At 40.3% G+C, this 16083-nt stretch overlaps 1 protein-coding gene across 2 annotated transcripts in view; it reads left to right on the plus strand.

Annotated features, from left to right (window-relative positions):
- Positions 1 to 5134: 5134 nt before the first annotated feature.
- The window catches only part of coro1ca (coronin, actin binding protein, 1Ca), a 35192-nt gene continuing 24243 nt past the window's right edge, over positions 5135 to 16083 (plus strand). Inside the window, exons 1-2 of one of the 2 annotated variants that reach the window (XM_063897036.1) lie at positions 5159 to 5253; positions 12781 to 12801. In XM_063897036.1, the coding sequence (XP_063753106.1) occupies positions 12786 to 12801 (16 nt within the window). In that variant the 5' untranslated portion in view covers positions 5159 to 5253; positions 12781 to 12785. Of the gene's footprint in view, positions 5254 to 12780; positions 12802 to 16083 lie in introns of both variants that reach the window. The other variant, XM_063897037.1, reaches the window with a different exon arrangement.

Genomic DNA, 16083 nt, shown 5'->3' on the forward strand with positions numbered 1-16083 from the left:
AAGCTTTATGGGGTGTCTAATAGTAACACATGTCTTCCTCGTTTCCCTGTAATGCTTTGTAAAATCTATTGAGGTTTAATAAAACATCTCTAAAGGCCCACATTAGTTTTTCTTGTCATTCACTGAGCCACATATTATCTCAACTTCCATATTTTGTTCTTAAGGGTTGTTCATGCATCTTTTATAGCCAAATGTATATAAAACTAAATCCTAAAAGCTGATAAAATGAGATTATTTGAATATATCTTTATGTCTGTTGACATGATGTAGTGATACAAGTAGATATAAAAAAATCCTTCATGTGAAAATCCTTGGCTCTAAAATGTTTACAAAATCAAACGATCATTTTGAACCTGGAGCTTTATCCCAATTTCTGTTCTGGTAATGTATGCAAATACGTAAATATTTAATGGGATCACTCCTAATTTGCTATTTTCAACGTAATAAATATCCAAATATTTGTACATTTAATTATAAGATATTAAATACTCAAGTAATCGTGATATTTTGATGGCTATATCTTTTAGTTAAAAAGTTTTGATGAACTTAAGTTGATGAGTACACATGATGACAGAGAGTTCTGTAACTACCTCACACACTATCTTTTTGTGTTTGTCATCTTTTTTTACACACACTCTCTCTCTCCTCTCATAATACCACAGCATGAAAACAATATGTGTGTATTTTCTAGGACAGCGCTGCCTTCATTATGAGAACATCAGCTGTGTGTATGAGAGTAATGGGGGCTGTCAGATGATAAGACAACAGCAGTCATATGTTGTCACACAGACTGGGCATGAGGCCTTGCACAGACAGGAAACAGACTCATGGTCCACAACATTGTTCATTGTGTCTCCACATTTCTCTGCTTACTGCTGCAGTTTAGTGGGTCATTACGGATTAAACAATTAGACTATCTCATGGAAAGTTGAACTCTGCAGCAAGATTAGACAGGTTTTTGCGTTGTGTTTATCCCCCCTCCTCCTGCTGTTACTAATATACAAAAGCAGAGGTTGTGTTCCTCTGAGAGGAAACGTTAAAAAAAAGTATAATGAAAACAGGACTTCTGGTTAAATAAACGTAGAATTGAAATACAATTAATTAAGTAATCAAAATAACCTATGGCTTTATTCAATTCACACTTTTCAATCAGTGAACATATGCTTAGTAACAGAGATTTTGAACACAATTCCTCCCTTATACATGTAATGTGTGAGAAGAAATTATAACAACATTACAATCTTACATGTAAACAAATCAAAGTGCATAAAAAAGATTTTCTGACGGAGTGTCATAGGACTTTGAAAACCTTCAATTACTGAGAATTGGTTGGACTCAGTCGTCCTGTTATCTGCTGCAGTGTTGATTATCCAAAAACTTTGAACACAGTTTTTACTTATCAAGACTGTAAAAATAAAATGATGTACAAATATATCTTTATCCTATTCAATTTGTTCTATCTCTGTTTCCTGCAACTTTTCAGTAGGGGTGTAAATCTTGCATTGGTGTGTTAATGATTAAAAATGATCCATTATCAATTAAATATGTACGTTTTCATATTTTAAAAGTTGTTATCAACTGGTATCCATATTGTTAATATACAAAAGCAATAGGACAAAATAGAGAAACAAAATCACAAAAAGGAAAAAAAGTCAAGTTATAACAACGTATAATAATGTTGCATTACTTAGTAGACATAGGCTAGCTGTCTTTTTGCAGAGAGATTTCAAAATATACTGCACACATGGTAGAAGTTGTATACAAAATGTTATTTGAAATCCATTTTTGGAAGTTTGGAATGGATTCAAAATCTTCCAATAATCTTGTTTTTCCCCAACCCTATACTGTTCAGCATAATATTCACAAATGAAAACTAAGTAAGGATCTGCAGACAAAAAAACAAAATACTTATGGGCTAACATTTTGAACACGTGGTATGATTTGGGAAGCTTGGTCTTAAGGTTGAGGTTAACGCCATGTCTTCTTCCACAGACAATATGGGGCAGAACCAGGATAAACTTGAAGGGGGAGAACAGGCCCTGGGTGAGGGATTGGAGGAGGCTAAACCGTGCCCTGACTCAGGAGCGGCAGGCAGTCATTTAGATGATGTCATGGAGGGAGGAAGCTCCTGTGAGGAGGCTGGTAACTCCAGGAAAAATCTAGAGGAGCCAGACGCTCAGGACCTGGACGGGATCCGCAGCCAGGAGCCAACAACACCTTCTAGTGAGAAGCACATAAATGTGTGGGTTAGTCCTTTTGCTGCAAGGGAGGTGAGACAGGGAGGGGCTGCAGGAAAGGAGGGAGAAGGAGGAGGTGGCAGGACAGCTCCACTGGAGACGGATCAGAACCTAAAGAGTAGTGTGAGGATTGAGGAAAGAGCTGGAGCACAGAGGCTTTCAAATCAACCCAAGAGACAGAAGAAGACTGAGGTTCAGCTAAAAACATCTTCAAAGATCAAGATGGAGTACCAGAAGGAGGGGAGTGTCCAACTTGAGGAGATCCAAGAAGAAGACTCCTCAGTTGAAGAGTTGTATGAACAGTCTGGCCCTGCTGCCACCTCAGGTGATGCACACTCGCTTGAAAACACTGAAGGGGACTCTGTGATGGTGAAAATGAGCGGATGTCGAGATCTTACAGGAAGTGAGTCTTTAATGTCAGTTCAACAAAATCAGCATGGCCCCATCCCTGCTGAAGTTGAAGATGGTAAACTCTGCACAGTAACAGTGGGGCGCTTGAGTGCGAGGAAGAAAACGCCTACAGCTCAACCCCAACATCCTTTGAAAAACACCCTGCAGGAAGAGTCTCTATTAGACCTGAGTGATACCATTCACTGTGGACCTCCAAAGGAGAGAACAGAGAATCATACAAAAGAAGCATGTGAGGTGAAGCAGGTTTTGAAACTCAACTCTTCAACGAAACCAAATGTCACTGAGGCTGATGATCAAAGGGAGTCAGCGAGGCCTTATCTACAAATGGACACAACTGAAGCAACCGCAAACCAAAAGATTGATTTGCCAGCTGTTGAACCCAGTTCTATTTTGAAAAAACTACTAAAGAGAGATAGAAAGGAAACAACCCCAGCTGTTTCAAAAATAAAAGAGGTTGACGCAAACAAAAAGGGCACCATGAATTATACTGCCAAGATGGTGCTTCCCAGGGCAGCAACAGAGCAATCCACCGATAAAATCCATCAATCCGATGAAAATACATCTTCTTCATTATATGACAGGAAGGGGTTGAAAGAAATGGCTAAAGAAAACCATTCAACGAAAGACCCTCTTGTGGATATGAAACAGATGGAAATGTATCACAGTTTAACCTCGGATTGTCTTCAACCTCAGCCTGGAGTGATTGGGAATACATTGTGTGAGAACTCAATCATAAAGTCCAACTGTCCGAAAGGTGATTGTCAGATTGCAGGGGAAAATACCAACTCAGCAGAGGCTTCAATCAATGAGGGTACGGAGATAAAAGAAAACCTGTCTTCAGACAACTTACAATCAGCAGTCTCACATGAGAGAACGTCATGTGAAGTGAGTATTGTTATTTCTGAGGAATTTGCACCCTTATCAAGGTCTGATTCCAAGTCTCCACCCACAAAAAGCGATGCACAAATTGCAGACTCATGCAATGTACTTATGGCTGAGAAGACAGACACCAGAAGTCCACCTCTACAAACAAAGAGTGACAGTAAGCGCCAAGCTGATCCGCAGTTATCTGACTCTACATGCTCAGATGCACAACCTGTGAGGAGGAGGAAGGTGGAGGACACAGTTTTGGTTACAGCGGGCAAAGATATCTCTGAGGAAAGCCAAAAGTTCATGAAGGAGGATCTTAATATGAAACGTAAACCAAATGAGCAGCCTGAGGAACAACCTGGCAAAGAGGGGACTGATAGCGTCTCAATGAGAGATGAATCCCAAGGCAGCCTTAAATCCAGGCCTGTGTCAGCCCTCATAATGGACACCATTCAACTGCATGAAAAGTTGCAGCACCAGGACCGGCCAAAGTCACCTGAAGTAAAGTCTGATGAGCTGGGACACTCTGTGAAGGTGGCACAGATGAAGGCAGCTTTCGACTCAGCTCAGAAATCCCCTGACAAGGGAATTGAGAGGAAACCATCCATGAGAAAAGGTAAGGTTCAGATATGGCTTATGGCATTAATCCTATCAAATGATGTAACAGGACGAAAAGTAACCTGATCAGAGTGAGTCATATGTAATTTTAAAACAATTAACCACTGACGTTTGTTATCCTGTTCCATTAACTGTGATAATGTAGGCCACCAGTTTCAACACAAACACTGACATCAACCCTCATCCAGCAATTTGCAATCTTGTTAAGAAAAAATTCTATATCAAGGGACTTTATAATTGTCCGCTAGAATGATAATAAATACAGTTTGGATGATGGAATACAGCTGCTGTCTTCTGTCAAAGGTGGATGGATGTGTCAAATTACGCCATCTTGTGGTGCTGTGATACACATGTGGTACACTGTGTTCTTCAGGAGAATCGGGATGGTTTTTCCTCATTAAATTACATGTAGAACAATAATATTGTATAAGCATGTTCAATTGTTCAATGGGTATCACATTGGATTATAGTTTACATTCATGGACACCAAAGACCTGCATAACAAAGGAGGATCAAGTCATTATTTCATGTACCTTCTTACACTTTTTTTTATATCCTTATATTTGGTTTCCATATACACCCCCATTAATTCACTGCTTCATGTAAAGTAAACACATAACAAACAGTCTACCAAATGATTATTGCCTCGCCTTACAATGAACCATTTAAATGCATTGATAAATAAATTGTATGATACGTGAACACACAATGATGCTTCTCTAATAATAAGGTTAATGGTGATTGATAGATAGTAAACATATAAAACAGATAATAGGGGTGACACCACAGGAGATTAAAACGCCATAATGCCACCATGAACACACAATTGACGGTGATTTTGGTAAATGGGAGCCTGAAGAAGGGAGGCGTGGGATCCGTTCCTTGTTATCCAAAACGACATTTCGATTGACTGTTGAAGCTGTCCGTCAAAAGCCGCTGATCCACTCAGAGCTCGCCAAGCCAATGCAGGGGGCGGGACTAGCGTCATAGCCGGGAAAGAGCACAGAGTGCGAGAGCGGTGTCAGCAGCAGCGGCTCCGGCAGAGGGAGGAATCAAGTGGTGAAGCGTTGGGCTGTGATATATCATTTCTGGAATACTTTCATTTTCTTCTCAGAAGGTAGGTTACAGTTTATTTTGAATGTTTATAATTGGTTTGATTCCCCCGCATTATTTTAAAAACAGTCATCGTTGTTCCACCTTCCAGACAGGAAAGTGCACACGCTAGCTAAAATGAATCGGGATAGTCTGTCTGTTTTTTTGTAAAGCTAGCGCTAGCCTTCAACGGCTGTTAACTGACAATGCCTAAAAGTTTCCCATCGATAATCAAAGCAGTAGCTGGTTTCATGGTGGGGGTTTTGTTCCTCTTGGTGTTGTGGGTGGGTTTGGTGGATCATTTTACGACATGAAATGTGCTGTTGCACGTTATTGAGCGGGGTGGGGTAGCTAACCACAGTGCGGCAGGAAAACTTATCTCTGAACGATAGATCCACATACATGGAGGTGCAGAGAGGCAGCACAACCGCGCCCTGGCCCCTGGCATCCTCACTGTTAATGTTCCTACTAAACAATGGGATCCAAACATACCAGGAATCCACTCTTTCATTATTACAGAGGATAGCTTTTTTTGTACTATGTATTTTATTTAATTGCAATATCTGCAATATTTACCCAGATGCCAGGTTCAGATTTGACCCACTAACACACTGGTTTGGAAGATAAATGGGAAAGTGTCACAGCATAGAAGCGGTGGCTGCTTCCATGCTAGCAACTACCCGAATGCATTGACAGTGTCCTCCACCAGCTATGCTTGTTTGGCCATAACACGTGCAAAATTGTTGGTATGAAATTATGCAAGTCTGTGCAAAAACTACCTCAACCTTTTATCTAGTTCTAGTCAATAAGGGCAGACAGGAATATCGTGTTGCTGCACCTGAGTAATGCTGAGACCTATATAGTATTATATTGACAGCTGTCTTTAATGCGAGTACTTTTGCTCAACAAAAAGGCTACATTATGTAGTCTTGCTTGTATTTCCTGAGGATTCTGATATTGGTGTTTGATTTAAAGTTTCCAGACTACATATGTTATTGTTTTTGTGTTGTTTTATATTTACTACTCACATTTGAGCAGCTGGTATTTGGCATTGATGGAAATAATCGACTACATAATTTTCTGCCCTCCAGCTCTTCAGATCATTTTCTCCTTCCGCCCTGGTCACAAGTATCATGAATTAGCTTCGCTCTTAAATTGGACTTAGCGCTCTGCCTTGAAGCTGCGAGTAATGTGATGATCAGATCCCATTGCCGTCCTGGCAACACAGTACATTGAAAACTGATAAAAACACAAGTTTCTAGGATAATCATTGAAGGTGCTCCTGTTCCCAATTGGCAGTCATAAAATAGTCCCTTCTGCAGTCGTGCCCTAGTGGCTGTGTGATGACCCAAATAGTCCTCTGTGTGACCCCCTAGTCTGTGTGCCACCACCGGCTCATTTACTTGCTCATGACTATAGGGCAGTTTGATTTGTAAGGGCTGTGTTTAGTGTGCCAAAAGGGCAACTTGATTTGCATATTTGGCCCCCATATTGATCTTGATTACCAAGTCCCCGTGTGTAATCAGCTCTGGGGTTGCAGGAGTTTTTCTCGCCTAGACACGCTGTGGGATGCAGAGCAGGTGAAAGGCTGACAGAGCGACCCCAGGGTCAAACAGTCGAAAGTACTACAGCTGTGTTTGGGCTTGTTAACCATTCCAGACGCATCAAATTCGGCTGGTTGTGCTGCGGTACAAGGTCTTTAGCAGTGTGAGCCTGTCTTCCTGAAGCTGAGCTGAGAGAGGAAGTGGGTCAGGAAGAAGGCAGACGGAAATGAGCATAAGATGTGAGGGAGGGTGCAACTTTTTGAATTGGTTTGGAAATCATTAAGTTTTGTAACCATATCTGACATGGGATTCAGTCCAGCTGTCCATTCCCTCATTACTATACTGAAATAGTTTAGAATAAGTGGTTCAGTCTTCTGTTTGATTTGTGGACTAATTGAATTGTACATTCGTAGCACGGCAGCATTTAAACATTTCTCTTATCACAGTTGGTAATATCAGTGTGCTGTAAAAATCAATAGTCATGTGGAAAGAAGCTATATAGTTGGTCAACAGTTTGGCATTTACATCTCAGTTGGATTGAAAAAGTGCATTCTTTAACATGTCTGACATACCTCATTTTGTGTCCAGTCCTGTCTGTGCAAGATGTTATCTCAGTCCACATTTCCAACAGTACTATCTGCCAGAAACTGTGATATTCAACAGATATGAGATTTTACACTGTGGGTTTCCTGTTTTGAAACTAGTTTTTTTCCAGACAAGATGTCCAGCAGATATTTCTGAGGACAGAGAGAGAAACGTCTCATTATCCAACTACCTTCTTAACATATTAGCGTGTTTGTTTGCTTCGACCCCACCTGAGACGGAAGAGGATCACATGTGGAAATCTGTGCCTCTAATAACTTACACAGTAGAAAACCGTAACACAATAGAAGGACGACGGAAGTTTTCATATTGACTACAAGTGTTTAAAAATAGCTGTCCTTACCCTTTAATAAGGCAAAATAAAGTGTGTTCATTTAAGCTTGAGTGGGTCATGTGTTCTAGAAATGTGTGTTAAATATCCCGATAGCAATCAATAAATCAAATACTCTAACCAATAACCTCTTGCAGGATTGCAACCAGCAATAATATTTACGACCTGAATGAAATGATTGAATGGCCAACCAGTCATTCTACCTTCCTTCCTGTGTGCACTTTGCCCGTGCTGTCATTGCCTAAGCCGTCGGTTAATGAGCTGTGAACAATAATTATCATTCAATGCATATTCATAATGATAATGATTGGGGAGTGGCTTTGGAGGGAAACCTGAAGGGACGGGCTATTGGTGTCGCCAAGTGGGAAAGTTTCACTGTAGAATTAGCGACTTTTGGAGCTTGTGCTGTTCTCTACGTTCATTGGAAAAGAGTGCAACATTAGGCAGGGTTTCTCAATCGGCAATTTTTTCCAGCTTATTTTTGCCGGCTTTTTAATTGTAACCTTCCCAAGCTTAAATATTGGCCTTCTTGTGTCTGTTTTACATAAAGGATGATTCCCACCATTATCCATGTGACAGGGTTTTTAGAAATACGTTTGCTTGGAATCTCAGTGAGGTTCAGGTGTCCTCTTTCAGTTTCATATCGTCTTTCTATTTTATAATTCTTTGCAATTCCAACAGATGCACGTAGACTAGTACCATTTCTTCCTTTGGTCTTTCCCACCACAGCAGACAACATCTGTTGGAATGGAGCAGTGGGTTGTGCATTGCTCATTGGGGGAGGGGAGAGAAGTTGATCAGGAACAGGAAGGGACAATTTTTAGGACTGTACTTTTTTTTTTAATACACACTGCAGGGTTTTTGCATTTGTCCTCTTGTGGTGTCTGTTGTGTTGCTCACCTGACAGGCAGTGTCTAATAAAGACTTAGTCAGAGGTTAATTGTTCAAGTTTTGTTACTCAATGTTAAGTGACCCTAGATCTAAACACTTATTTTAAGTAAGGCTTTATAGGATTTTAATATGGTTGTTTTTAAAACTTCAACTTTTAAGCAGGATTAGAAGTTTAGGATTTAGTCTTTAACGTCTGACCACACAGAAATTCTTAGACAGTTGGGAATAGGGTTTGGGCTGTCGTACAATTTTCTTTTTTATGCAAGGTCAGCGTCAAACTAAATAAACATACATGTTCTGAATGTTATGTTTTCCAAGTTTAAATTCTCAGGAGTCTGTTTCTTTTTTTAGAACAGGGAAATTGGCAAAACCTCAGCATTTGACTTCTGGTGTTGAAATCCTTTCACCTGTAAATGTCTGGAAACGAGGCAATTTAATCATGTATACTTTAGTCAGAGCTACTTCAATGGAGTCCATCATTGGTTCTGTATACGTTACCTTTGCATTGATTTGGACTTTAAGCCACGTTGCTGTTGTGTCTGCAAACCTCATTTCCAAGTATAAAAGACTACAATAGCTTTCCTTGAAACACTGGTGTGAAATGTATTGTGTCCCCGTGCTGTTTAAATGGTCCAGCGCACAGACTGCGTGGTCACTTGAGGCGGGAGAGAGGTGAAAAAACAGCACCTTATCTCATTGTTGCGAAAAAGCACTGGAATGCAGCTGGAATCTGATTACAATGGTGGTCCGTGGCCTTGGTTACAGGAAGGGGATTTAGGTGGCGTCTCATGCGGTCTTGGTGACAAAAGGCAAAAGGCAGCCAGTGTATGGGGAGCACTGAGGCGACATCACTGGTGTGTGTGTAGCGGTGGCATGGGTAGCAGAGTGTGGGAAAGAAAAGTCTGTGACCGTTACTGACTGTAAAGTTACAATACTTTCTGCCAATAAAATACCAAAACTGTAGAATAGTTTTCTGCTTTTCCTTGCTGTATCTGCCCTTTACTGTTAGCATTTTAGCTAACAGTTGTTTGGAGGGATGTACTTTTTTAATATACACGGCCTACAGTGACCTGGATGTTGGACACCAACACAACAATAAAGAAATTGCAAAACTAGACATGTGGCAGATTAGACCGGTTAGGAAACATGGTGGAGCCTTGTTTTAGTTGCTGATTGCGTGTACCCACGGCTTTATGCAAGCCAACAACCTCAGCTTTATAAATGGCTCAAGATGAGACAAATGATGGGCTGTGATAATCCTGGTAAATGAATCACAGACTAACACTGGGAAACGCTGCTGTTTAGCAATGAAGAGAAACATATTGTATTTTTTTAATGTTATTGCACAAGTGGCAGCCACTTTGTTTTTAAGGGTCTGGTGCTAAAACAATAAAAAGGGGTCGATTTTATTGTCAATTCAAGCTCCACATGTTGTTAAAAAGAGAACAATTCATGTCAACATTAGAGTCAATACCTCCTTAGGACAACAACATCAGGAAAAAAACATCTCAGAAATATTTGAACTTGGCATGTTTGCCGTTAGAAGCTAATGAAATGATAACAGGGATACCTTATTCGACATAGTACACAGTAGTTTCCTAAAATAAGTAACTTTGTTGTCGTTGTGGAGACTGTAAAGGCATGTCATAATTCTGCTCTCGCTATGCAGGCCCTCCCTCTTCCACATCGGCTCATCCTGATTTGTGGCTAGGATTTTCACGTTATGTCACATGTGACTCACCTTTGGGTTTCACAGAGCCGGAATAGGCAGTGAGTTTTAATCCTGGTGAGGTTACCTGCTGTAGCAAGTATCTTATTGTCTGGAGTTGTAGGTAAGCAGTAAATCAGACATTTCTCTTGGAACCGAGCCCCAGGTTTTGACCTCTCAGTAGTCTTTTTGTACTACTCCTGTGTCTTTGTTTTCAGGGTGGGGCAATGGTGTGTAATAATTGTATTTGAGCCCTGTCAATGAGAAACCAGTTGGAGTACAAATAGCCTTTGGCAGAATGGGGTGGCCCATGATTTAATTGGAAAGTGTGAACATAACTGAATATGGCAGCGATGGACGGAATTGAAGGTCTCCTGTCACCAAAGACGTGCCATAATCTTATATGTTTGTGCACCGACTCCAAAATCTATACACAGTTGCTCTCCAAAATGTGGATATCCCAGTTGTAGGGATCTCTGATGACCCAGTAGTACAAAGTAAGAGGATAAATATAGATTAAGATCAAGTGATTCATTGATCTTTGTATTCTTCTTTTAGGATCAAGTGACAGAAAACTTGTTCCTGTATTACGTTCTGACACACATCAGTCCTCACTGAGATTTATTTTCTGTACATTTTCCTTTCTGTCGATGTTTTTTTCATAGCTTTATGTCAGAACAATTTCTACTCAGTTAAAGGGAAGGTACTATTGTCTGGTGTTACTATGAGGTAGAGATGTATGTAGATATATGTTTACGGATGGAAGATTTTGGCCATTTTGCCAAGCTCTTGTGACAAAAAAAAATATCAAAACTGACATTTATTGTTAATCAGGGAAAGCACAGTGACATGATCAGTGTTTTTCCTCTCAAAGTATGGTCTAAATAACCAATGAAAGTACACTATAGCACTCAGTGTTTCATACGACCAGCATCTCCTTAACAGAGTGGTCAGATGTAAATGGAGATGGAGGAATGCAGAGAGGGATGCTCAAAAGTGTGTCACACTTGTCCCATTTCCTGTTGGTCATGTCCTCAGGCTGTGAGGTCCTCCTTTTGTCTCTGCACATCAGAGTCAGCTCTGCGGGCTCATGAGGCGAAAAGGTACATACAGTAGCTCTCCTTTCATCTGATTTGCCAAACAGATTTCTGCCGTCTTTTTGCTTGAATTAGGCCTGGCTCGGTGAGCTTTGAATCTCAGGAGAGTGTCACTGGGTTGCAAACACTCCCCCAAGGTGTGTCTCTTTCTCTCTCTGGCTGCGTCTGACGCTGTCCTACTGGTGCCAGACTTGCACTGCCTCAAGAAAGCCCCTGATGACATTGTTCATGCAAATGTCAACCATGATCATTACACGTTCTTGTTTGGGAAAGGGGATGGGTCATGAAAACGGGTTAGTTAATAATTGATTTTGAGGATTCACTGTTGACTCTTGTGTTTTTGGTTTTGTATCTTGTATTATGGACTAATCAAATGGCTCTTTGTTTTTTTTATTTAAAAGATCCAGTGGATGTTAAATATAGATATATTTCCTTTGTGTTGAGAATGACTGTTCACTATTAGTTCCTGTCTTTCTCGGTTAGCAGCAGCAGACTAACAGGAAGTTGGCTGTCTGGATAAGGCCAACAGAATTACCCTGCCCCCCTGGTTCCTGTGTGCTGCTCTATTCACTGTTAACAGAACCATAATGGTACAATAATATTACAGTACCACAAAATAAGAAATGCACAGCACTGTTTGCTTATGTTTTGCCTCTCATAATTGTACTAAACCCTGTAGATGCACACAAGCAGAAATGAAAAGACATATTTAATGCTTTGATAATCGGTGCACAATCACATCACTTCCACTGCGGTAATTCACCTCACAACAAAGCACTGTCCAACACTTCAGCTCGGTCCAGCTGCCACTTTGCATCACTAAGATAAAAGACGATATTGGTGTCAGTCAGCACAGCTATGCTTGTCAGTTTGTATGTATTGCATCACGTCTTTACACTTAACTGGCACCTTAAATGACTAAACAACAAGAATTTTCTGCTGCCCTTTCTCGGCTTACTTACTTCAAGGTCAGGTCTGGGATAATGATGTTCTTGCATAAGAGTTACCCTGGAAAACTTTGGTTTGGCACGTGCTCACGCCGGGGTTAAGACCTGTCTTTCTCTTTGGAGGAGGGTAGATGATTCTGAACCTTGGGTTACTGCCTGGGAGGTTTTAACACAGATCTTGTCCTGTGTAGCTCTATGGTGTGATGTGTTTGAGTCCTGCGTGTTAAAAATGATTCCAGGTCTGTAGTGAGCCTGAAGTTATCAACTATTCTGATTTTGAGTCCAGGACTGATGCTGTACAGTCAAAAGTGTATGTGCCTGACACAGGAGTAATGATCGACATAGAGGAAATTCCCAAATTGTATGATTACCCTCTGAAAAACAGCCCTAATGTTACTTTTTTTTGTCTTCTGTCTCACCCCATGTATCAGTTGGAATGGCTGCTAACAACGGTGAGCATCCAGTGACTAAGAAATGGTGATTTCTTCCTGAAAAGGATCGTCAGGATACCACACAACAAGGCATACTCACCAAGGCCCAGTGTTGCATAGTCAGCTGCAACCCCACCCAGTCTACCCTGACCTACATCGTGCACACCGATATAGCCCAACCCTCTCTTCATAGAGGTTTTAATCCAAACTGTCAGATTGGGCAACAATGCATAGAAATAATTGACTCCTTTTGTCTGTGACTGTATCATAGGTCACATTAAGCCATCATCCTAAGCATATTTGTCAAGAACTAGTCCTGATTTGTTGCCTTTTTAAAAGAGGTTTATTGTTACAAGAGGGACATATGATATTGAACATTTCCTGCTGTAAGAGCTAAAGGGTCGAGTGACTGGGGATCTTTGTGCAGGCCCAGACTAACCTCAAGAATGCAGTGATTGTTTAGTCAAGGCCAGAAACATTATTGTAAAATAAAACAGCACATCTTTCAAAGCTCTCCTACATAAAACAATATACTTGTTCTGCTGCAAATTAACAGTGCCGAGAGCAGCAGGATAGGGTCACTGATCTTTCTCTTTTGAGAATGGGAAGAGCTCAAAAGCATTTATGTGGGTTAGGTGTGTCATCAGTGTCATTAGGACATTTATGGAGGTGATAAGCCCTTATCATACAGACTAGTGATTGAAAAGGGCTCTCCTTAGCAACGTCAACATAAAAATGTACTACAGTGGACTTGATAGCTTACCGTGGGCTTTTCCCAAGACACGGTGGCTGTTTGGAAGGGACACTTTCAGTAGTGTAGCAAAATGAGTTACATTTCAGGTGAGAGATAGGCCATACATTCAGGCTTGATTTTACATCTGAAACTCTTAAGTAATTCCTCACAAGGTTCAATAGTTGAGAGGCACCATGTGCTCTGTAAAAACTCCAAATAAAGCTCTGCTTGTTCTCTCATCATCTTAACCTCTTCATCGAGTGTGCTGATTTCCAGGCTTCCAGCTGCTCTGCACTATGCATTGCCAATTGATGTTTCCCAGACTAAAATCATTAAAGAAACCTGAACCTTTTTTTAAATGTGGTCTTGTTTTGCATGGCCAGGTGTAATTTCAAATGTGGGGCTATAATCCATGTTAGCGGTTATTCACATTTTTACATTCTAAGTACCGTTTTAAGACATCAGTTTGTATGTCTCACTATTGTAATGTGTTTCTCTCCTGTGTTGGTATTTCCCTGATGTTGCTAAGCAGCATGTCTGTGTTGCTAAACATGTCTTTGAGACAGATCGCAGCCAACCATACACCCATGCAATTGCCCGTGGCATAAAGGGAGTCTTTTGGACTTCTTTTATGATAAAAGAAAAGTTTTACCTTTCACACAACTTTGTCTCTTTCTACTGTTTCCTTTACCTGCCGCAGAATCAAACTGAGCATACTTTTCAGCATCAAGAGCAGCGTGCCTAAGAGGGAAATGTAGACTACAAAGTATCTCATTGAGGAAGTTATTCTAAATGACATTTCAATTCATAAGCGGAATTGAAAACAAACTGATTGATTGATTCCATGGTCTTTGTCACTGTCACTTTTTGAAATGAATGGGTGCCAAAGAATCAATAATAGTTATGTATTTCCTTTCTTCTACACACTCAGTTGCTGACGCATTTTCATTAGTAGTGCTTTGTTCCCCCTTTTTTCACTCCTTTAGTTTTTTCTCTCCAGCCAAGAGAACATAAGGTACCATTAGACAACCTGTAAGCAACCAGCTGTAATTGACCAACATTGGCTAACATTTAGCCTGTTAAACATTTGAGTCATTCAATTGAACATGTATGCTAAATTCAACTTTTCTTTCCAATCCCATGTCCTATTTTCACTTTTTTTTAATATAGGGTTTCTATTTCATATTTGCTTAATTGAATCATGAAATGTCAGATGAGGGATTTGAGCTGAACAGTATCCCTCATTGTGCCGTGAGTCGACCAACTATGTATAAGTAGAGTAAACCAAATAATGATTGGCTTTGTGGCTTAATCACTTTTGAAGTCATATCTCCAACTGATAACAAGGATTGCTGACTGATGTCCTGATCTGTCTCAGTAGGTGTAGTAGAGTTATGTGTGCCAGGAGACGTGTGGATGATTGAGCACAAGCACATCAGCATTTTGTGGAGGGGAGATTGTACCGGAGGGGGAGGCATCATCGACTCTAACTTATCTAATGCATGTGGCTCCTCATTTAGGATCGCTAGTATTTTCTACAGATACATGGTACATAGTTCAAAATCAGCATGAGGAGCGGTGCCTCGTGTGAACTGGACAGTATCGTAAAAGGATGAACTTAAAATAATATTTGTATTGTAAATATTCATTTTTTAATCTTTGAATAAAACATTTATAGTCATAACGATATCAGAACGCAGCCCAAGCAGCAGTTTTTGCTGGAGTTTGACACAACTCTGTAACTCAGTCTCTCCCTAGACAGGTCTCTGATTTAGTTGTCCTTTCACACGGAGCTTCTACTCCACCAGCATACTGTGACAAATCTGTTGCTCCAAAGGAAAGCAAACAAGCCTCATTCCTCATGACAAAGTTATCATTGTTGAGCAGTGCCCTAATCTAGAATTGTAAATCAACATTCTAGAACTGTAAATTGGAATCGTCCCACCTTTTTTGGTGTGTTGTTTTTTTAATTTAAAAACTACCACAGCTCAAAAAAGCCCTAGACTACCATCGCAATACAATAGGAAGAGCAATTCCTTAAATCTCTTTGACATACTTGAAAATAAACTGATCAAGTTCACTTCAGTAGATCATTAGTTGTTGATGTGCAATCAGAGGGAAATTACCAATCCAAACAGCCCCTATCAAAGTATCCATTTGTTGCCTTAAACATTTCTTTACTGACCTATTTTAAAAATAATGTGTCCAACAGGAATTCTGTTTCGGAGGTCAGTTCATGGCACTTGGTGTTTGTCAGCCTTTCCGGGAGAAATAAAGTCAGTTTCCTAGATTAAAGGCGCTTCTGATCCAGATAAATTTAGAGTAGGATTGAATAAATCCCATGTAACTGCAAAATCCTCGATTTAGGTAGGATTAAATCTCAAGTCTCATTAACTGTTTACTCTAATGTGAACAAATGTGTCCTTTAGCACACTTTCTGCTATTGGAGACATCAAAAATATACAGTTAGTATGACTGACGTCTTTTTCAAAAGATTTGAGGACACGCCCTTGTCCCTGCAGGAAGAACTTCCTGCTTGTGTTGTGATCCTTGTTCTGTCGGAAACATGC

The sequence above is a fragment of the Eleginops maclovinus genome, chromosome 12 (genome assembly GCF_036324505.1).
Source record: "Eleginops maclovinus isolate JMC-PN-2008 ecotype Puerto Natales chromosome 12, JC_Emac_rtc_rv5, whole genome shotgun sequence".
NCBI classification, from domain to species: Eukaryota; Metazoa; Chordata; class Actinopteri; order Perciformes; family Eleginopidae; genus Eleginops; species Eleginops maclovinus.